Source organism: Heteronotia binoei, chromosome 11, assembly GCF_032191835.1.
Source record: "Heteronotia binoei isolate CCM8104 ecotype False Entrance Well chromosome 11, APGP_CSIRO_Hbin_v1, whole genome shotgun sequence".
Classification (NCBI taxonomy): Eukaryota; Metazoa; Chordata; class Lepidosauria; order Squamata; family Gekkonidae; genus Heteronotia; species Heteronotia binoei.
In genome coordinates this window covers 77,165,380-77,187,856 of record NC_083233.1, presented here as the reverse complement: position 1 = coordinate 77,187,856, position 22,477 = coordinate 77,165,380, and the positions used below count along the sequence as shown (strand labels likewise).

General features: G+C 50.4%; 1 protein-coding gene across 5 annotated transcripts in view; it reads right to left on the bottom strand.

The window, feature by feature from the left end:
- Positions 1-22,477, bottom strand: part of PITPNM2 (phosphatidylinositol transfer protein membrane associated 2) — a 269,886-nt gene that overhangs the window by 27,466 nt on the left and 219,943 nt on the right. The window contains exons 16-19 of one of the 5 annotated variants that reach the window (XM_060250129.1): positions 21,445-21,594; positions 17,085-17,249; positions 7,726-7,935; positions 725-873 (exon numbers count right to left, since the gene is read on the bottom strand). In XM_060250129.1, coding sequence (XP_060106112.1) covers positions 725-873; positions 7,726-7,935; positions 17,085-17,249; positions 21,445-21,594 — 674 coding nt within the window. The remainder of the gene's footprint in view (positions 1-724; positions 874-7,725; positions 7,936-17,084; positions 17,250-21,444; positions 21,595-22,477) is intronic. The other 4 variants (XM_060250131.1, XM_060250130.1, XM_060250132.1 and 1 more) reach the window with 4 other exon arrangements.

Here is a 22,477-nt window from a genome sequence, read left to right as displayed (position 1 = left end):
GCCATTGGCCTGATCCAAGATGGCTTCTCTTATGTTCTTCTGCGACACAGAGTGTTGGACTGGATGGGCCACTGGCCTGACCCAATATGGCTTCTCTTATGTTCTTCTGCGACACAGAGTGTTGGACTGGATGGGCCATTGGCCTGATCCAACATGGCTTCTCTTATGTTCTTCTGTGACACAGAATGTTGGACTGGATAGGCCATTGGCCTGATCTAACATGGCTTCTCTTATGTTCTTATGTGACACAGAGTGTTGGACTGGATGGGCCATTGGCCTGATCCATCATGGCTTTTCTTATGTTCTTATGTGACTCAGAGTTTTGGACTGGATGGCCCATTGGCCTGATCCATCATGGCTTCTCTTATGTTCTTATGTGACTCAGAGTTTTGGACTGGAGGGGCCACTGGCCTGATCCAACATGGCTTCTCTTATGTTCTTATGTGACACAGAGTGTTGGACTGGATGGCCCATTGGCCTGATCCATCATGACTTCTCTTATGTTCTTATGTTATGTTCTTACCAAGCAGCCTGAATAACATATTGTGTACCATCATCATCCGTGCTTTGTCAAGGCAGCCTATTGCGTGTGTGTGAATACTGATATGCTATTTCGCATTATTTTGTAACTCAGTTATTTCTCAATGAACTGTTTATTATATTGGGGGGGGGGGACCGTTTTGTATTCCGTGGTCTGAGACCTGCTAGGCGCACGAGGACTGACCTGTCTGAGCAGGAAGGAGACCACGTCTGTCGACTCCCAGTAGCTGGCGTGGAAGAGGTGCGGTAAGGCGACGGTAGGGAAGGCGGTCAGTGCATCCGGGCAGTACAGAGCATAGTCTATCCTTTTCGTTCCCCACCATTTGGCAGCAACTGAAAGCAGAAGATGGCAAAACTCCAAGTTATTTTTTTTAAATAAAAGACTAATAACCAATTAAAGTCTGCTTCAGAATCCAAGTCCTCAGTTCCTCCAGTAGAAAAGCATTTAAAGAATCCTTTTTCCAAGCGTATCTTTTATTGCAAACTTCATTGTTGGATACCAATCATGGCTTCCCCAGCGAATAAACCTTAGGAACTTTAGCCTGTTAAGAGATTTCCTACAGTTCCCGGGGTTTTTTTTTTTATTTCTGGCGAGGGAAGGAAGGCAAATCATAAACTAGTCTGCGGTGTTGATGCTCCTTCTGTGTTCCAGTCGGGTTTAACGAAAGTCATCCAAGGACACCGTGAACCAGACAGCCTGGGTCAGTCCTTTATTAGATCGAGTACAAGACCACTCTCACAGACAGGCAATGAATCCATTTGGAGGATGAACGGAGGCACTTGAGAACCAAGGGCTGGAAGGTTTTTTTTTACAAGCCTGGGATGTCTCTCTTGAATACATGGGAGACTAATGAATGAGTGTGCCTTCTTAAAAAGAACGAGGCCAGGTTTAGACGAGATAGGAAGAGTCGGATTGGGGAAGTGCGGGACTATAATCAAACCTATCCTGCCTAACCTTTATGGACTACCTGAGGCAAAGTTGGTTTTCTTTCTGCTATCTGACCGATGTTCCCATACCACTGGCCGAGTTGCAAAGTACCTTTTGGCTGCCGTAACAACCAGGGAGCAAAAGACTAGCTCCCCTTCTTGATGCTTTTTTAACGGAAACTCCGTGTAAATTTGCCATGCTGGACTTTTTACTTCTATGCCAATAAAAGTATTTGGATTGGATTGGATTGATGGGCAGAGGATCTTCAGATGAACCAGCCGGCGCTCTTTTCGTCCATGAGAAATTAAAGACTGAAGGCCGCCGTTCACCGGGATGGTAGAGGGTGACGTTAATTACTGTCCAGGTACAAGAAGGAGGTAAACGCTGGAGCTTTTGAGCGAGGACGACTGAAATGAAACAAGGGAATGAATTTCTAGAGGGAATGGATCAAGCCCAAGAGTCAAGCCTTAGTGAACCAGAAGCACCAACTGCGTCTGACTGGGAGGGACGGTGGCTCAGTGGTAGAGCATCTGCTTGGTAAGCAGAAGGTCCCAGGTTCAATCCCTGGCATCTCCAATGAAAAAGGGTCCAGGCAAGTAGCCGTGAAAAACCTCAGCTTGAGATCCTGGAGAGCTGCTGCCAGTCTGAGTAGACGATACTGATTTGGGAGAGATGGTGGCTCAGTGGCAGAGCATCTGCTTGGTCAGCAGAAGGTCCCAGGTTCAATCCCTGGCATCTCCAACTAAAAAGGGTCCAGGCAAGTAGGCGTGAAAGACCTCAGCTTGAGACCCTGGAGAGCCGCTGCCAGTCTGAGTAGACAAGACTGACTTTGATGGACCGAGGGTCTGATTCAATAGAAGGCAGCTGCATACGTTCATATGACTGTATCGTGGCATTACAGAATCTTTATAGAATCTGGTTTTAAAGGACGTCTCATGGTTTGTTGTCAAAGGCTTTCACGGCCGAAGTTCATTAGTTGTTGTAGATTTTTCAGGCTGTATGGCCGTGGTCTTGGCATTGTAGAACCTGACGTTTGGCCAGCAGCTGTGACTGGCAAGACAACGGCCATGCAGCCTGAAAAATCTACAACAACTTATGACTCATGGTCTTCCTTATTCCCCAGCTCAATTGCTCTGGGGCAGGAAAGGCCTGTTATTTTTGTCTTATCTACAGGATGGTACACGAGCGTATTTTTTTTTTTTCCAAGCCAGCCCCAAGAGCAGTGCTCAGCTGAGAGCCCGAGCGGTGTACCTCTGGCAGAATGCGACTTGCACTGTTTTATTTCTGTTAACAAAAAGGCACGTTTTTGTTTTCCGAGGCAGAAACAAACCTTCATAGGGAAGATACCGCTGCGAAAAGGAGCCGTCCGTTCAAAACGGTGAAAACACCCCTTTTCGTTATTAATAGAGTTTATTTATCTCCATGCCTTTCATCCTTCGTCATGAGCTTGCCATCTGGAAAATTCTCATGGCCCTCGCCTTTCTTTTTCAGTTATACCGGGACACTGTACATTGATTTTCAGTACACCGTCTTGCTTTTAAAGGTTTTAAAGGCTAGTGTTTTTATCGTGCTGCGGTTGGTTTTATTTATTGTTAAGTCTCGCATCTGTAACCCACCGTGGACCTGCTTGTGGGAAGGGCAGGAGAGAAATTAAGCTAATAAATAAATTCATGGAACTGGTCCTCTGAGCGGGAATTCTGTGTGGGCATGCTTTGCGCCAACAGCAACTCTGAACTGAGAGCAGCCCAATTCCGATGAGGAACGATGTGAGCCCGAAGTCCCATGGGGGGAGCTCTCTCACCCCACCAGCCTCACATTCAAGCCAGTTTTTGCAATGGTTTAACAATTACTTCCTGCCTCCAAAGGAAACTTAAGGAGAGGGCTAAAAAAGATAAAGGTAGTCCCCTGTGCAAGCACCAAGTAGCGATCTATGGGGTGGCATCATATCAGGACGTTTTCTTGGCAGACTTTTTGTGGGGGGGGGGGGTTGCCCTTGCCTTCCCCAGTCATCTACACTTTATTCCCACAAGCTGGGTACTCATTTCATCGACCTCGGAAGGAAAGCTGAATCAACCTTGAGCCGGCTACCTGAACCCAGCTTCCGCCGGGATCGAACTCAGGTCGTGAGTAGAGTTTAGGACTGCAGTACTGCAGCTTTACCACTCTGCGCCACGGGGCTCCGTGAGGAGAGGGCTACGGATTTCTAAGAAGAGCCTCGTAGCGCAGTGGTAAAGCTGCAGTGCTGCAGTTGGAGCCCTCTGCTCACGACCTGAGTTCGATCCCCTGTGGAAGCTGAGTTCAGGTAGCCGGCTCGAGGTTGACTCGGCCTTCCATCCTTCCGAGGTCGGTCAAATGAGTCCACAGCTTGCTGGGGGGGAAGTGTAGATGACTGGGGAAGGTAATGGCACACCACCCTGTAAAAGGTCTGCCGTGAAAATGTTGTGAAAGCAACGTCATCCCAGAGTCGGAAGCGACTGGTGCTTGAACAGGGGACTACCTTTACCTTTTTTTACAGATTTCTAAACAGTTTTCTCAGCCTCCTAATCCATACCGGCCCTAGACTGTCGGGAACCGTAGGCAAGGATCTGGCACCCCCCTCCCGGCACACCCCTTCACTGATAACATCACTGAGTCACATGGGGGTACCCAATCCGGTTCCCCCAGAAGGCTGGCACCCTAGGTGACTGCCTAGTCCTGCTCCTAATCAAAGTACAATTTGGGGGATTCTGAAGGAAGGCAGATTCTTTTAAAAACAAAAGAGGACAAACTTCTGGGATGGCCAAATTGTACTACCAGCAGGGCCGGTGCTTGGGAGTAGGCAAAGTAGGCAGTCGTCTAGGGCGCCACCTGGCTTAAGGGGTACCACTGGGCACCCCCTCTCCGACATACGACTCTGGCTCCTGACCACCGTCACCTTGTCCTCTCCCATCCCCAAGCGGCTCTCAACAAAGCCAAGCCACCCCCCTCTCCCCGATGTGCGACTTGGCCTCCCACTTCACCCTATCCCACCACCCTCCTTCCCGGCGTGGCTGGCAAGCACTTCTTCTCACCGTATTTTTTTTTTAAACAAATAATGTATCAGTTTTTTGAAAAATTAAAATCAAAAATCAGTAAATTCAAAATGTGAAAAGTTTCAAGTTTGGCGCTCTTCATTTCCCCTATGTTTTTTAATAACCGGGGGAGGGGGGGGGCACTAGTGGGTGATTCGTCTAGGGCACCGGAAACATATATGAACATATGAAGCTGCCTTTTACTGAATCAGACCCTTGGTCCATCAAAGTCAGTATTGTCTTCTCAGACTGGCAGCGGCTCTCCAGGGTCTCAAGCTGAGTTTTTTCACACCTATTTGCCTGGACCCTTTTTTGGAGATGCCGGGGATTGAACCTGGGACCTTCTGCTTCCCAAGCCGATGCTCTACCACTGAGCCACCGTCCCTCCCCTTTAGTGGCTCTCCAGGGTCTCAAGAGGAGGTTTTTCACACCTATTTGCCTGGACCCTTTTTTGGAGATGCCAGGGATTGAACCTGGGACCTTCTGCTTCCCAAGTAGATGCTCTACCACTGAGCCACCGTCCCTCCCCTTTAGTGGCTCTCCAGGGTCTCCAGCTCAGGTTTTTCACACCTATTTGCCTGGACCCTTTTTTGGAGATGCCGGGGATTGAACCTGGGACCTTCTGCTTCCCAAGCAGATGCTCTACCACTGAGCCACCGTCCCTCCCCTTTAGTGGCTCTCCGGGGTCTCAAGAGGAGGTTTTTCACACCTATTTGCCTGGACCCTTTTTTGGAGATGCTGGGGATTGAACCTGGGACCTTCTGCTTCCCAAGCAGATGCTCTACCACTGAGCCACCGTCCCTCCCCCGAAAGCCTATCACTGGCCCGGACTACCAGCTTGGTCACTGTGAAAGAGGCAACGGGAAAATTCTGGACTTCCCAAATCTATTTTATTCGGCCTTCTTTGCCCTTCCTTCTTGTATCTGTCGAAGGGAACTTTGACTCTTGACAGAGGACACCCCCAAAATCTTCTTGGTCTCTCAGGTGCTCCAGGGCTTGAAGCTCGCCGCTTCCTTCTCGCCAGCTTCTAGCCATGGAGAAAAACCACTCCTGAGGCTGCTGCCCGGCACTTACCTTTCCAGAGCTTCTAGTTTAAAAACACACATTTCTTGCACGCGCCCCTGCAAGGCCAATCAGTGACAGGGCATCGAAAGGAAGACCAGGAAAGGAAAAAAAAAAATCTGGCTTTGGAAGAAAATCGTTCTGCTCGCCTCCTTATAAGACTTCTCACTTTGTGATTTCAAAACAGATGTAGGAAGGAGAAGAGGAAATCAAACCCTGGCCTGCTAAGAGAATCCCCATCTATTTGCACGCATGTCACGATTTGGGATTTCAACGGCAAGCTCCGGTGGATGCGTTTGCTTGATTTCTTAAGTTTGCTTAAACACGTAGGAAGAGCCCTGCTGCATTAGACTGCTGGTCTATCTCGCCCAGCATCCTGTCTCAGACAGAAGACGGTCAGTTCCTCTGGAGGGCTAACAACAGGGCAAAGAGGCTGAGGACTTCCCTGATAAGAACATCAGAAGAGCCCTGCTGGATGAGACCAGTGGTCCATCTAGTCCAGCATCCTGTCTCACACAGTAGCCTCAACCAGTCCCTCTGGAGGGCCAACAACAGGGCAGAGAGGCTGAGGACTTCCCTGATAAGAACATCAGAAGAACCCTGCTGGATGAGACCAGTGGTCCATCTAGTCCAGCATCCTGTCTCACACAGTAGCCTCAACCAGCCCCTCTGGAGGGCCAACAACAGGGCAGAGAGGCTGAGGACTTTCCTGATAAGAACATCAGAAGAGCCCTGCTGGATGAGACCAGTGGTCCATCTAGTCCAGCATCCTGTCTCACACAGTAGCCTCAACCAGTCCCTCTGGAGGGCCAACAACAGGGCAGAGAGGCTGAGGACTTCCCTGATAAGAACATCAGAAGAGCCCTGCTGGATGAGACCAGTGGTCCATCTAGTCCAGCATCCTGTCTCACACAGTAGCCTCAACCAGTTCCTCCTCTAGAGGGCCAACAACAAGGCAGAGAGGCTGAGGACTTCCCTGATAAGAACATCAGAAGAGCCCTGCTGGATGAGACCAGTGGTCCATCTAGTCCAGCATTCTGTCTCACACAGTAGCCTCAACCAGTTCCTCCTCTAGAGGGCCAACAACAAGGCAGAGAGGCTGAGGACTTCCCTGATAAGAACATCAGAAGAGCCCTGCTGGATGAGACCAGTGGTCCATCTAGTCCAGCATCCTGTCTCACACAGTAGCCTCAACCAGTTCCTCCTCTAGAGGGCCAACCACAGGGCCATAGAGGCTGAGGCTTTCCTCTGATGTTGCCTCCAGGCTCTGGGATTCAGAGTCTAACTGCCTCTGAACATGGAAGGGTTTTTTCCCCCAGCTTTGATTGTCTTCATGGATCTTGTCTGCCTTTTCTAAGCATGTGCAGTCTTTTTTTCCTCTGGCTGAAGACAGCCATTTGGTTCCAGATTTCTGAAACACAGAACTGCTGCACTTTTCATTAAAAAGGTAAAGGTAAGTCCCCTGTGCAAGCACTAGTCATTCCCGACTCTGGGGTGATGTAGTATCATGACGTTTTCGCAGATTTTTTACGGGGTGGTTTGCCACTGCCTTCCCCAGTCATCTACACTCTCCCTGCAAGCTGGGGACTCATTTTACCAACCTCGGAAGGATGGAAGGCTGAGTCAACCTCGAACTGGCTACCTGAACTCAGCTTCCGCTGGGATCGAACTCAGATTGTGAGCAGAGGGCTTGGACTGCTTTTCCGCTCTGCGCCACAGGGCTCTTTCGCTTTTCATAATAAACTGACAAATTATTTTTCTGCCTCCAAGAATACGGTCTCCTCGGAAGCGGAGACTTTTCCCAGCTTTGCCCCCTTCTGTTCGTCCTGACATGCGTGCTCTCAGATGACCTGGGATTCTCCAAACAGGAGGGTTAAAATTTACCCCATCCTCCTGAGAAACCATGGTGAGACCTCTACACACGCTGAGAAGAATTCACGACAGAGCGAGCCCCGCAAGTAAAAGCAGGCTGTTAGTGGCGTGAGGGTTAGCTTTCGAAGCAGAGGGAAAGAATGGTTTGTTAAAAACCGAACACCGAGATTGCGAAGTGCCCTGGTGAAAGTGGACCGCCGGTTCCGAAGATAGGCGACAGAGGTGGTTAGTTGGGGTGCTGCTTCTCGTGCTCCCCGTCTCTCTCCAGAATACCTTTCTTGATGTCCAGGTCGGGGACGTGCATGATGGAATCCACTTCCTGGTGGGGGGAGCCCCCAAACTTTCTTCTGAAGGGGTTCTGGGACTGCTCGGGTTTAGATGGCCTGTGTCTTTTGGGCGAGGGCTGGGTGGGGGATTTGTGGGGGAGGGCAAGCTGAGCTAGCAAGCTAAAGCCCCTGGAGTGGGCGAGGTGGCTTTTGTTTTCTAAAAGGAATAAAACAAAAATCAAAAGAGAACACAACAGAAATGTGCCGGTTAACACACGTGGCCAAGCGATACACAACTTCATTTATTTTTTTTTTGTCCTTCCGCGAACGTCATAATGCTATGGAAGAAATACCCCGGCTGTGCGGGAATCATATTCTCTTCTCGGGTGTGGGGGTCTCAAAGGACTGGCTACATCAGGGGTGTGTGGCCGAATATGTAAAGGAGATCCTGCAGCTGCAAAAAAAAAAAAGCCCTGGCCAATAGCGTTCCACTAACTCTTGTGAATCTGCTCAGTGTGGACTCTTCAGTCTCCGACAGCTGTTGCTCAGGCGCAGACTGGCCTGCTCTTGAATTGCCCGTCTCTTCTTGCCTGCTTGACCGCCTGCCTCTCTAGTAGGGTTAGGCAAATAAATACAGAACACTCCGAGAGGGTTTTTACTAATCCATATACCAAAATCATTTCATACTAAACAACATCCAGTGGTATCCCAAATTTTTTTTTTACAGAAAGTTGTACAATGTTCTCTCTTTGCTTGAAGAACTACACAAGGACCAAGAAAGTCCAAAATAGATATCACTGCTTCCCAAAACAGGGGTGGCTGCAAACGGACTGCTGCTTGGTGAGTAGAGAGCCAGTTTTGTGTAGTGGTTAAGTGTGTGGACTCTTCTCTGGGAGAACCGGGTTTGATTCCCCACTCCTCCACTTGCACCTGCTGGAATGGCCTTGGGTCAGCCATAGCTCTCGCAGGAGCTGTCCTTGAAAGGGCAGCTGCTGTGAGAGCCCTCTCCAGCCCCACCCACCTCACCAGGTGTCTGTCTCCAGAGAACCAGTTTGGTGTAGTGGTGAAGTGCCCAGACTCTTATCTGGGAGAACCAGGTTTGATACCCCAATCCTCCACTTGCAGCAGCTGGAATGGCCTTGGGTCAGCCATAGCTCTGGCAGAGGTTGTCCTTGAAAGGGCAGCTGCTGGGAGAGCCCTCTCAGCCCCACCCACCTCACAGGGTGCCTGTTGTGGGGGGAGAAGATATAAAAGATTGTGAGCTTGCTCTAAGACTCTGAGATTCAGAGTGGAGGGCAGGATATAAATCCAATATCTTCATCTTCTTCTCCTGTCCTCTTTTCTCCTGAAAGGGCCACCACAAGCTCGGAGCAAATGGAAGTATGAGCCAGATCCATTGAAAACACCAGAGCCCAGCCAACTGAAACAATTTACCCCTTTGGCGAGCCGTCTGAAGAAGGTAACTCTGAAAAAGAGGACGGAAGCAGCAGTCCGTTTGCAGCCATGCCTGTTTTGGGAAGCAGTCACATCTATTTTGGAATTTCTTGGACCTTGTATAGCATTGGAAAAAGTACAAAAAAGGGTAACTAGAATGATTAAAGGTTTGGAACACTTTCCCTATGAAGAAAGGTTAAAACGCTTGGGGCTCTTTAGCTTGGAGAAACGTCGACTGCGGGGTGACATGATAGAGGTTGACAAGATTATGCATGGGATGGAGAAGGTAGAGAAAGAAGGACTTTTCTCCCTTTCTCACAATATGAGAACTCGTGGACATTCAATTAAATTGCTGAGCAGTTGGGTTAAAACGGATAAAAGGAAGTACTTCTTCACCCAAAGGGCGATTAACATGTGGAATTCACTGCCACAGGAGGTGGTGGCGGCTACAAGCATAGCCAGCTTTAAGAGGGGATTGGATAAAAATATGGAGCAGAGGTCCATCAGTGGCTATTAGCCACAGTATATCTATATATGTGTGTGTGTATACACACACACATATATTGGCCACTGTGTGACACAGAGTGTTGGACTGGATGGCCCATTGGCCTGATCCAACATGGCTTCTCTTATGTTCTTATGTGACACAGAATGTTGGACTGGATAGGCCACTGGCCTGATCCAACAGGGCTTCTCTTATGTTCTTATGTGACACAGAGTGTTGGACTGGATAGGCCATTGGCCTGATCCAGCATGCTTCTCTTATGTTATGTGACACAGAGTGTTGGACTGGATGGGCCACTGGCCTGATCCAACATGGCTTCTCTTATGTTCTTATGTGATACAGAGTGTTGGACTGGATAGGCCATTGGTCTGATCCAGCATGCTTCTCTTATGTTCTTATGTGACACAGAGTGTTGGACTGGATGGGCAATTGGCCTGACCCAACATGGCTTCTCTTATGTTCTTATGTGACACAGAGTATTGGACTGGATAGGCCATTGGCCTGATCCAGCATGGCTTCTCTTATGTTCTTATGTGACACAGAGTGTTGGACTGGATGGGCCACTGGCCTGATCCAGCATGGTTTCTCTTATGTTCTTATGTGACACAGAGTGTTGGACTGGATAGGCCATTGGCCTGATCCAACATGGCTTCTCTTATGTAGCTCTACAAACAAAGAGAGAACACTGTACACTTTAATGTAAAAAAAATTTTTTTTTGAATACTACTGAATATTGTTTAATATAAAATTATTCTGGCGTATGCATTAGCAAAAACTCCTCACGAAGTGTTCTATGTTTATTTGCCTATCCCTTGTAGGGTTAGCACGCTCAGATCCTTCAAAATACGTTTCAGGCCCTGACGGCTACATAAAATGAGAACAGTTGTCGAGCTGCGGCTGACCGATGGCATCCCCAGAGGGCTTTCAAGGCAAGAGGCAAACAGAGGTGGCTTTGCCATTGCCTGCCCCTGCATAGTGACCCGTGGCTTTCCTTGGTGGTCTCCCATCCAAGTACTAACCTGGGCAGACCCTGCTTAGCTTCCAAAGTCGGATGAGGCAGGGCTATTTAGACTGCTATGGATGCAGGGGCCGTTTTGTAGAAAAATAGGAGGTGGAGCTCATTAGCATATGCTGCCCCCCTCCCCACCACCACCACCACCCAAAAGGAAGAAAGAGAGAGCCCCGGGCGAGTGAGGCCAGCCGCCTCAGCAGGCCTCGCTCACCTGGGGCTCTCCTGGGCTGCGCCGCCCCAGTCAAAAGGCCAGCAAGCCACGAAGTGGAGAAAGGGTAGCAAGGGCTTCTCCAGGGGTTAATGAGGGCTGCTGGGGGCGTGGCAAAGCCCCTGGGGGGTGGCTGCCTGCCTGCTCTTCTAATCCAGGGATTGTTATGCAGCTGCGCCAACTAATCCAGGGATTGTTATGCAGCTGAGCCACCTGGTGGGAAGGGCGGGATATAAATCACAAATAAATAAATAAATAAATAAAATATTCAATGGACAAGGTAAGTGGGGAGAAGGAAGGGGAACCCTCAGAAAGGTTCAGGAGCTGTGCTTCTGTGAGCTCCTGCTGAATTCAAGGCCTGTGGGTGGGGGGTGATCCCTCTGCCGGCTCTTGACGGGGTGTCACTAATACTGGCCCCTGAGGTCAAGAGCTTAGGTGTGCCCCTGGAGCCCTTTCTTACAATGGAGGCCCAGGTAGCAGCCACTACTAGATCCACCTTTTTTCATCTTCGGCGGGTGCGGCAGTTGGCCCCTTTCCTGGAGCGCGACGACTTAGCAATGGTGATCCGCGCTACCGTCACCTCAAGAATAGATCACTGTAATGCTCTCTACATGGGGCTACCCTTGACGCTGACACGGAAACTACATCTAGTGCAGAACGCTACGGCGCGGCTGTTAATGGGGCTCCCCCGGTGGGAACACATTCAGCCAGTGCTGAAAGAGCTGCACTGGCTACCTATTGTGTTCCGAGTCCTTTTCAAGGTGTTGGTACTGACCTTTAAAGCCCTTTATGGTCAGGAGCCCATCTATCTGCGGGACCGCCTTTCCCCACATATTCCCCAGAGAGCGCCGCGTTCAGGGACAAAAAAATCTACTGTCCATCCCTGGACCAAAGGAGGCTAGGTTGCGTTTGACACGGGCTAGGGCCTTCTCGGTGGCAGCACCAGCACTGTGGAATGCTCTCCCGGAGGCCATAAGGACCCTGCGGGATCTTTCTACTTTCCGTAGGGCCTGTAAGACAGAATTGTTCCGACAGGCCTTTGATATCTAGCCGGGAGAGAACTGCCACCCCGCATCGTTACAGAGCTACTATGTGATCACCATCAGAAAAGAAGAACTTGCTTATATCGTAGTGGTACAGCACCACTATGTTTTATTAGTTTTAACTTGTTAAAATATGAATGTTGTTAGCCGCCCTGAGCCCGCTTGCGGAGAGGGCAAGATAAAAGTTTGACGTAAATTTAAAAAAAAAAATTAAAGTATATGCTGAACACTTTGGACTAGGCGGGGGTGGTCAACGATAGCTCTCCAGATGTTTTTTGCCTACAACTCCCATCAGCCCCAGCCGTTGGCCATGCTGGCTGGGGCTGATGGGAGCTGTAGGCAAAAAAAAATCTGGAGAGCAACAGTTGGCCACCCCTGGACCAGGGGACCCTCGTGGTAGCCATTATTAGCTCACACCATGCTCATAAACACAACTCTGTGCAGAAAGGGAGGACACAAACACCCTCCTGGGTGTACTTTGCATTGAAACGCCAGCAATTCCTTTGAGTCGATAAGAATTTGGTCTTTTCAACGGGGCACATTGATTGAACTCAAACAAAAGTAGAGGGCCGGCAGCTTTCCCTCCGGCATTGGATGCCGGATTCAAGGCTTTTCGAGTCAACTGCCCATGGAGACAAAAATATGAGTCTTCCGCTGGATGCTGGAGACAAAAATACCGTCAGGATGCTGCAGGCGCAACATGTGTTACCGCTGCATAAATGGGATGCTGGGGTGGGATCCAGGCTGGAAAAATACTTCCACATGCTGACATTCCGTAGAAACATGAGGCTGCCTTATAATGAGCCAGAGGATCAATCAGCTTAGACAGGGTGGGGTGGGGTGGGGGTCACCAGGGTCACAGGTGGAGAGAGACCTTTCCAAATTTTTCTACCCTTTCTAAGTGAAGATGTCAGGGGCAGAGCCTGGGCTCCTGTGCAAGGGAGAAGGATAAAATGGAACTTTTAATATGTTGATTGGAAAGCCAGTTTGGTGTAGTGGTGAAGTGCGCGGACTCTTACCTGGGAGAACCGGGTTTGATTCCCCACTCCTCCACTTGCACCTGCTGGAATGGCCTTGGGTCAGCCAAAGCTCTCTTGTCTGGGAGAACTGGGTTTGATTCCCCACTCCTCCACCTGCAGCTGCTGGAATGGTCTTGGGTCAGCCAGAGCTCTCTTATCTGGGAGAACCGGGTTTGATTCCCCACTCCTCCACTTGCACCTGCTGGAATGGCCTTGGGTCAGCCATAGCTCTCTTATCTGGGAGAACCGGGTTTGATTCCCCATTCCTCCACTTGCACCTGCTGGAATGGCCTTGGGTCAGCCATAGCTCTGGCAGAGGTTGTCCTTGAAAGGGCAGCTGCTGGGAGAGTCCTCTTAGCCCCACCCACCTCAGAGGGTGTCTGTTGTCGGGGAGGAAGGTAAAAGATATTGTGAGCCGCTCTGAGACTCTTCGGAGTGGAGGGCGGGATATAAATCCAATATCTTCATCTACCTCACAGGGTGTCTGTTGTGGGGGAGGAAGGTAAAGGAGATTGTGAGCCGCTCTGAGACTCTTCGGAGTGGAGGGCGGGATATAAATCCAATATCATCATCTTCTTCTTATACTGAGTGATACCATCAGTCCATCAAAGTCCATTAAAGGAGATTGTGAGCCGCTCTGAAACTCTGATTCAGGGTGGAAGGCGGAATATAAATCCAATGTCGTTGTCTTCATTGTGGTGTTTTGGTTGTTTTCTACCTACGTTGGCTGCATCAGATTTCTGGGGCAAAGGTGGGCTTCTAAAACTGCAAATAAATGCAAAGTCATGAGATATCAGTCCTCCCAGTCGAAAAGGGTGGACTATGACTGACATTATTTAGAGCCATCGTCAGGTTTTAGGCCCTTTGAGAAGAAGATATTAGATTTATACCCCTCCCTTCACTCCGAATCTCAGAGCGGCCTACAATCTCCTTTCCCTTCCTCCCCCACAACAGACACCCTGTGAGGTAGGTGGGGCTGCAACAGCTCTCCCAGAAGCTGCCCTTTCAAGGACAACTCCATGAGAGCTATGGCTGACCCAAGGCCATACCAGCAGCTGCAAGTGGAAAAGCAGGGAATCCAACCCAGTTCTCCCAGATAAGAGTCTGCACGCTTAACCTCTACACCAAACTGGTTCCATGATTAATGATACAGCACCTGTTTGGCATGCAGAAGACCCTGGGTTCCATCCCCGGCATCTCCGATGAAAAGAATCAAGTAGCAGGTGACGGGAAACACCTCTGTATCTGAGACCACACTTTCCCTATGAAGAAAGGTTGAAACGCTTGGGGCTTTTTAGCTTGGAGAAACGTCGACTGCGGGGTGACATGATAGAGGTTTACAAGATTATGCATGTGATGGAGAAAGTAGAGAAAGGACTTTCTCCCTTTCTCACAATACAAGAACTCGTGGGCATTCAATGAAATTGCTGAGCAGTCGGGTTAGAACGGATATAAGGAAGTCCTTCTTCACCCAAAGGGTGATTAAAATGTGGAATTCACTGCCACAGGAGGTGGTGGAGGCTACAAGCATAGCCAGCTTTAAGAGGGGGTTGGATAAAAATTTGGAGCAGAGGTCCATTAGTGGCTGTTAGCCACAGAATATTATTGGAACTGTCTGGGGCAGTGATGCTCTGTATTCTTGGTGCTTGGGGGGGTGGGCAAAGTGGAAGGGCTTCTAGTCTCATTTGTGAACCTCCCCTTTTTTGGGGGGGCCACTGTGTGACACAGAGTGTTGGACTGGATGGGTCATTGGCCTGATCCAACATGGCTTCTCTTATGTTCTTATAGATGGAGCTCTCTGTCTGGGGCAGTGATGCTCTGTATTCTTGGTGCTTGCAGGCGGGAGGGGCAGTGGGAGGGCTTCTAGTTTCCTGGCCCCACTTGTGGACCACCTGATGGCACCTGGGTTTTTTTGGCCATTGTGTGACACAGAGTGTTGGACTGGGTGGGCCATTGGCCTGATCCAACATGGCTTCTCTTCTGTTCTTATGACCCTGGGGAGCTCCTACCTGTCAGAGGAGACAAGACTGACTTTGGTAGACATGACCAAGGGTCTGACACAGCAAAAGGCAATTTCATGTTATGTTCAGAAGGATTTTTCCATTCCTGCTCGGGAGTGAAACACACACGCGGTTAGCACACAAAAAGGCCTTTCTTGTCATGCAACTTCCTTCCTAGACAGGAAGGACAGTTATCATGTGGCGGAGACAACTTATTATCCCGACAATACATTTTACATCACTTCTGGCAAGATTACAAGTCACCAGGCCATGGGGGAGAAGAGGGGAGAATTGTCAACAGTACGAACAAATAATTCACAATGAAACATTTAGGTCGGGGGGAAACAGAAAGAAACTTTAACAGTCATCTGGTCCTAGCTTAGTTGTAGTACCTCATAAGGGTGGTGACAACAGCTTCAGTCATCCTTCGAACCAGGGCCGATGTAGCCAATCCTCCTGGAGTTTACAGTAGGCCCTGTAAGAAGAGCCCTGTAAGCTCTTGCAGGATTGGCTACAGGGGTGGAATTCTAGAAGGAGCTCCTTTGCATATTAGGCCACACCCCCCCCCCCCCCGATGTAGCCAATCCTCCTGGAGCTTAGAGTAGACCCTGTACTAAGAGTCCTGTAGGCTGTTGGAGGACTGGCTGCACTGGGGTGTGTGGCCTAATATGCGAAGGAGTTCCTGCTACAATTTAAGCCCTGCTTGGCAGTATCTGCAACTCTGGGATCGCATTAACTTGCCTTCCCGGGTTGTTATAAGCAGGGCTTTTTTTTTGTAGCAGGAACTCCTTTGCATATTAGGCTGCACTCCCCGATGTAGCCAATCCTCCTGGAGGTTACGTTAGGCCCTGGGACTAGAGCCTTGTAAGCTCTTGGAGGATTGGCTACATCAGGGGGGGGTGCGGCCTAATATGCAAAGGAGTTCCTGCTACAAAAAAACCCCTCCCTGCTGCGAAGGATGAAAAATAGTGGCTACTCAATAAATATGAATCTGGGACTTTCTGGCTCGCAGCACATACTCGGGACACCTTTGCTGGAGCAGTTCTCACGTTTCCAGGTTTTTGGTAATTTTCTTTGGCTCCCGTCAATGTAAGCTGATCCGACACAAACAGTGCCGGATGAAACCCTGCGGAGGCCCCTCGTCAGTTAAAAACTCGGGGGGCCCCTGTGCAAATGATCTCAGAGTCGGAGCGCCCGCCCCGCCGCCCTGCGGGCCCCTTCTCAAAAGCCCCCTTGACAAAGCAGCGGGGGAGAGGCAAATCTGGCAACAGCAGCAGCCGCACCAGACAAGTCGGGCAAAGAGCAGCTCTGTCGCTGGCGGTGCCTGCAGGCTGGGAGGGCTGCAAGCAGGGGGGAAACGATGGGAGAAAGCTGGCCCTGGGCCCCTTAAAGTGTGGGGGCCCATCGGCCAGTGCCTAGTTGGCCTAACCGTTCATCCGGCCCTGGACACAAAGCATCAATAACCGATGCTCACTAGATAACGTGCTAGACACGAGGTCCGTCCCTCCCTCTCCTTGCAGCATCCCTTTCTTCCACGCAGGAAACCAGCCACGTGGAGTGTGTTGCTTGCACTGCCTGCAGCGTGAAACAAAACCAGAATCCAATCCTCCTGGAGCTTACAGTAGGCCCTGTACGAAGAGCCCTGTAGGCTCTTGGAAGACTGGCTACATCAGGGGTATGCAGGGGTAGAATTCTAGCAAGAGCTCCTTTGCATATTAGGCTGCACCCCCCTGATGTAGCCAATCCCCCCGGCGCTTACAGTAGGCCCTGTACGAAGAGCCCTGTAGGCTCTTGGAGGATTGGCTACATCAGAGGGGTGTGTGGCCTAATATGCAAAGGAGTTCCTGCTACAATTGAAGCCCTGCTTAGCAGTATCTGCAACTCTGCACCAAAGCAGGCAAGCATTGGGGTGTGTGGCCTAATATGTCCCAGTGCCTCTCTTTTTTTTTGGAGATTACCTGCCCCCCCCTTGAACCTCACTTTCTTTTGGACAAGAGGTTGTCTCCTCTGGATATGGACAGATTCCACCCCCCCCCCCCCCAAGAAGCAGTAGCGCGGCTCAGTCCTCCTTGCCACATGGGAGTCTCGGCACGGGGGACTAACTCCCAGGGAGGGCTTGTCTCGGATGCGGGGAGCAACACTTACTGTTGGCTATGTTGGAAGCAGTGTAACTGTCTGCCATTCCGGAGACCTGGCTGGCAATGCTGGCCTCGCTGGCTCTCCGGAAGCCCCTGAACTGGGGGGCCGGAACGGGAGCGGAAGGGGACGCGTTTTCCACCAAGACGCCACCATGAGACTGAACAACATCCGCTACGGAGACGAAACAGGGAAATCGAGAAGATTAGACCAGAAATGGACACACGCCGTGGAGAGGCGAGAAGGATGCAAAAAAAAAAAAAACCCTCCCCGACACCAAACCCAGGCGTGCCTCACACAGCCCAAAAGGTCGATGATGATGATGCAGACATCAGATCAAACCTTTTGGAAGGAAAAAAAGGCTTTCGAAACAAGCTCTTTGATTGGTAAATGACACACACACGCACACACACACGCACACCAGTGCGAGCAGAACACAAAAAGCATCAGCAGCTTAGTAGCTATTTCCCAAATGACGAAAGGCAAATGAAGCATCTTAAAAGGACACAGAAATAAAGAGATCTCAGTCTGAGCATCATGCGGATTCGTGGGGATGCCGCGCACTAGTATCAGGCTGTGGTTTCCAAGCCAGGGGAAGCCTGGGGTTCCTCAGTGAGAATCAGGGCCATTAGCCAGGATTTCAGGTTCGGTGGAGCCCACGGCAGGGTTTGTTGTTTGGGGCGGGCCACCGGCTTTGGTCGCTCTGGGATCTCGGCACTGTAGGCTGCACAGAGTTCCACAAGCTTGAAGGGCTAGAGAGGATGGTGGGGAATTGTTTTCTGTGGCCCCAGAAAGTAGGACCAGAACCAATGGGTTTAAATGAAGAGTTTCCGGCTTAACATTAGGAAGAACTTTCTGACCGTTAGAGCGGTTCCTCAGTGGAACAGGCTTTCTCGGGAGGCGGTGGGCTCTCCTTCCTTGGAGGTTTTTAAACAGAGGCTAGATGGCCGTCTGATAGCAATGAAGATACTGTGAATTTAGGGGGAGGTGTTTGTGAGTTTCCTGCATTGTGCAGGGGGCTGGACTAGATGACCCTGGAGATCCCTCTCGACTCTATGATTTTAAGCTAAATCCCCTCCACACCTTTACTCTGCACGCTGTGTTAGGAAAGGGGAGAGCCAGTTTGGTGTAGTGGTTAAGTGTGTGGACTCTTAACTGGGAGAACCAGGTTTGATTCCCCACTCCTCTACTTGCAGCTGCTGGAATGGCCTTGGGTCAGCCCTAGCTCTCCCAGGAGTTGTCCTTGAAAGGGCAGCTGTTGTAAGCTCTCCCAGCCCCGTCAACCACACAGGGTGTCTGCTGTGGGGGAGAGAAAGTAAAGGAGATTGTGAGCTGCTGTGATTGTGAGACGGGTGGCGTATAAATCCACGGTCGTCTTCTTCGTCTGCCAGGCAGGAGCTGCACGTCGCGAAGCATACCAAGAGCCCGTTCACACTGCATTTCTTTACCTAAGAGGGTGTTATGTATCGAGACTGGAACATTCATGGGTGGCCCCGGGAACTAGACTTGTTGCTGATTTCGCTAAAGAAAGCAGAGCTCTTTTCACAGCAATGCATCTCGAACCTGGTATTCGACAGAGGGAGTTCAGAACGAAATGGCTGAGCACCGACACAAAACAGGAGTACACCCTAGACTGCGGCGGGGAGGGGGATCGGATTTACAGGCCGGTGGCAGAGAAAGCGAGCAGAAGTCACCAAAAATACCCTTTCCCGCTCTGCACGGGACACGGAATATGTGAGTGATGAGAACACACTGCTGCTGCTGCTCAACCCGTCAACGATGACATGTGGCAGGCTCCCACGCAGCATCCCCCCCCCCCTTGAAAGCAGCAGCCAGTGGAATTGGGAGGGGGGGGGATCCCCTGAGTGCAATGGTGTCAGACTGTGCGTCTTATCTTACTGGATATTGAAGGGTAGGCGCAGGCAGCCCACATGTTACCACCAGGTTCGGGTTTTCAGGCCTTCCCTCTTCTTCCCCAAAGTTCTGCCTTCTCCAGTTTGAGCAAAGAGCAACAGAGAGGAGGAGAAGCGATCTGTCTGCCTTACTCTTGCCTGTCAGACTCAACGTCTTTCCGATGCACGGTTGGGAAAGAAGAAAGCGACCATGCAGAACAGCAGCAGCAACCGGCGACGAACAAGCGAGCCGTCTTGGCAAGCAGCAATTAACTATAGGAACCAGGGGGGAGTGGTGGTCTTGAGAGCTTTCCCCGCAAGAACAATGGATGTTACCCATAAAGGCTGTCTGAATGGAATACAAAACAGATCCGGGTACGTTAAAAAGGCTTCTGACTGCAGAGAGTTCCAGCGCAGCAACGGTGCAGAACAAGAGACTACGTTCTGGACTAAAAGGAGTCTCCTCACTGAAAGATGTGCATGCAGACTGCCCCCCCCCCCAAAAAAAAAGAAAAAAAAGAAAAAGGATCTAGACTGCGTTTCATCATGGCAGGAAGTACACCTTGGACTGGTTCTAAACCTCCCCGGTGCTTTTACTGAGAATCCTGTGATTGTTGCAGACAAGGCTTTTTTTGTAGCAGGAACTCCTTTGCATATCAGGCCACACACCCGATGTAGCCGATCTTCTTGGAGCTGACAGGGCTCTTCTTGCAGGGTCTAGTGTAAGCTCTTGGAGGGGGGCGGGCAAGGTCTAATATGCTAAGGAGTTCCTGCTGCATTTTTTTTTTGTAGCCCTGGTTGCAGAGTGTTCCTTCAAACCGCAAAGTCTCACAGGCCTGCTAGCGCTTTCAAATCAAATCTGCAAACGGCCGTGCAAAGTTCCTGGCCTGTATTATTGCAGATAAATTCGGGGGCGGGGGGGGGAGGGCAGGGGGCAGGAAACTGACATCAAAGCATGAAGCCTGGTAACTCAACTTTATTTTTTTGAAAAAGCGAGTCGGTGAGTTACATCCAAAACTCCTTTCCCCCTCCATTGAAGAAGTTAAAGAGACAAATACCTTCTCCAAGCTGGCCGGCAGGGCAGTGAGGGCTTCAAGGGCCACACAATATGTGTGAAAGAGCCACATATGGCTCCCAAGTTGCAGTTTGGCCACCCCTGTCATAGGGTTTTCAAGGCAAGAGATGGGTAGAGGTGGTTTGCCCTTGCCTGCCTCTGCAGAGCAACCCTGGACATCCTTGGTGGTCTCCAATCCAAGTACTAACAAGGGCTCGACCCTGCTCAGCTTCTGAGATCTAAAGAGATCGGGCTAACCGGGGCCACCCCAGTCAAGGCTCTGCAAAGGACAGGCCTCTAAAAAGGAGCAGCCTCCATGACTTGGGGCTCTTGAGCTTGGAGAAACATCGACTGAGGAGTAACATAATAGGGGTTTACAAGATTACGCATGAGATAGAGAAGACAGAGAAAGAAGGACTTTTCTTCCTTTCTCACAATACAAGGACTCGTGGACAACCAATGAAATTGCTGAGCAGTCAGGTTAAAATGGATAAAAGGAAGCCCTTCTTCACCCAAAGGGTGATTAACATGTGGATTCACTGCAACAGGAGGTGATGGCAGCTACAAGCATAGACAGCTTTAAGAGGGGATTGGATAAACATATAGAGCAGAGGTTCATCAGTGGCTATTAGCTACAACGTATTGTTGGAACTCTGTCTGGGGCAAGTGATGCTCTGTATTCTTGGGAGGGGCAACAGTGGGAGGGCTTCTAGTGTCCTGGCCCCACTGAGGGACCTCCTGATGGCACCTGGGTTTTTTGGCCACTGTGTGGCACAGTGTTGGACTGGATGGGCCATTGGCCTGATCCAACATGGCTTCTCTTAGGTTGTTATGTGACACAGAGTGTTGGACTGGATGGGCCACTGGCCTGATCCAACATGGCTTCTCCTAGGTTGTTATGTGACACAGAGTGTTGGACTGGATGGGCCGCTGGCCTGATCCAACATGGCTTCTCTTACGTTCTTATGTGACACAGAGTGTTGGATTGGATGGGCTGCTGGCCTGATCCAACATGGCTTCTCTTACGTTCTTATGTGACACAGAGTGTTGGACTGGATGGGCCGCTGGCCTGATCCAACATGGCTTCTCTTACGTTCTTATGTGACACAGAGTGTTGGATTGGATGGGCTACTGGCCTGATCCAACATGGCTTCTCTTACGTTCTTATGTGACACAGAGTGTTGGACTGGATGGGCCATTGGCCTGATCCAACGTGGCTTCTCTTACGTTCTTGTGACTTTGCATTCCTCTATTTTTTTTGGTGTGTGGGGGCTGGGGAGGGGGGAAACCAACCCAACCCTTAAGACAGCAGAGAAAGCTTTCAAGACCCTCCGCGCCACCTGGTGCCTTCCCAGCGTTCACCTACGCCCCCAAGCGCACGACAAGAAAAGCGAGAGGCGGTCGAAAAGGGCAGATTACACACACTCCGCAAATCCAGAGTTTCTACTGGAGGCCTCTTGCCAGTTCAGGATGGGGACGGGGATGCTGGTCTCCATGAAGCTGTCCTGGTTCTGGAGAGCAACCAAGGGGCTGCTTTCCACGAGGAGGAGAGGGTTGCTCTGGACTGTCTCGACTGGAAGCAGATGGGGAAAGAAAACAGATTGGGGCGAGAATGGCAGACAACTTCGGGAGCGATAACAGCACACAAATTGTCACAGAGACACACACGGCTGATGTTAAAACAGTGCCTGGAAGGGGGGGGGCTGTCGTCAAGGAATTCAGATGCTAGGAATGTCAAGGGTCTAATTTAGGGGTGTCAAACACGCAGCCCAGGGGCTGAATCAGGCCCCCGGACGGCTCCTATCGGGCCCTGAGCGACTGGCTGTTTGCTTCCTTCTCTCTCTCTCTCTCGCTTCCTTCTGCATCACAGCTTGCTTTGCAAGGCTTGCTCAATAGCACAGCAGGGCTACAGAGCAAAACCTCTATTTTCTCCATTGGCTGAGGCTCCTCCCCCTCCTGGTTCCCTGCGGAGGGAGGGAAAGAGCCAGAGCTTCTTTTGCCCAGTTCCTTGGATCCCACAGAATACAAAGAAAGCACCTTTAAGACCAACAAGAGCTAATGTTTTAAGCATGTTTTATGGGTTTTTTTTTAAAAAACCAAAACCTTTAGTAGTGTTTGTCTGTGTCCTTTTAAAAGTTTGTATCTCTGGTACCTAATCGTAAATAGGTACACACATGGCCCGGCCGGACACAGCCCGGCCTGGCCTCACAAGGCCTCATTTATGTCAGATCCGGCCCTCATAAGAAAGGAGTTTGACACCCCTGGTCTAATTGGAAGGGAGGAAGGTCAGGTTGTGTGAGAAAGGCACGCAGGGAGGCAGGAGATGGATGACGAGGGGGAAATAAGGAAGGAGAGACTGACCTGCCTTTCCACAGCTGCCTTTCCACAGCTACCAGGACAAAAGCAACTGTGGGGATGGGGTTTCGGAGGAGAAGGCTGGGCAAGGGAAGATTCCA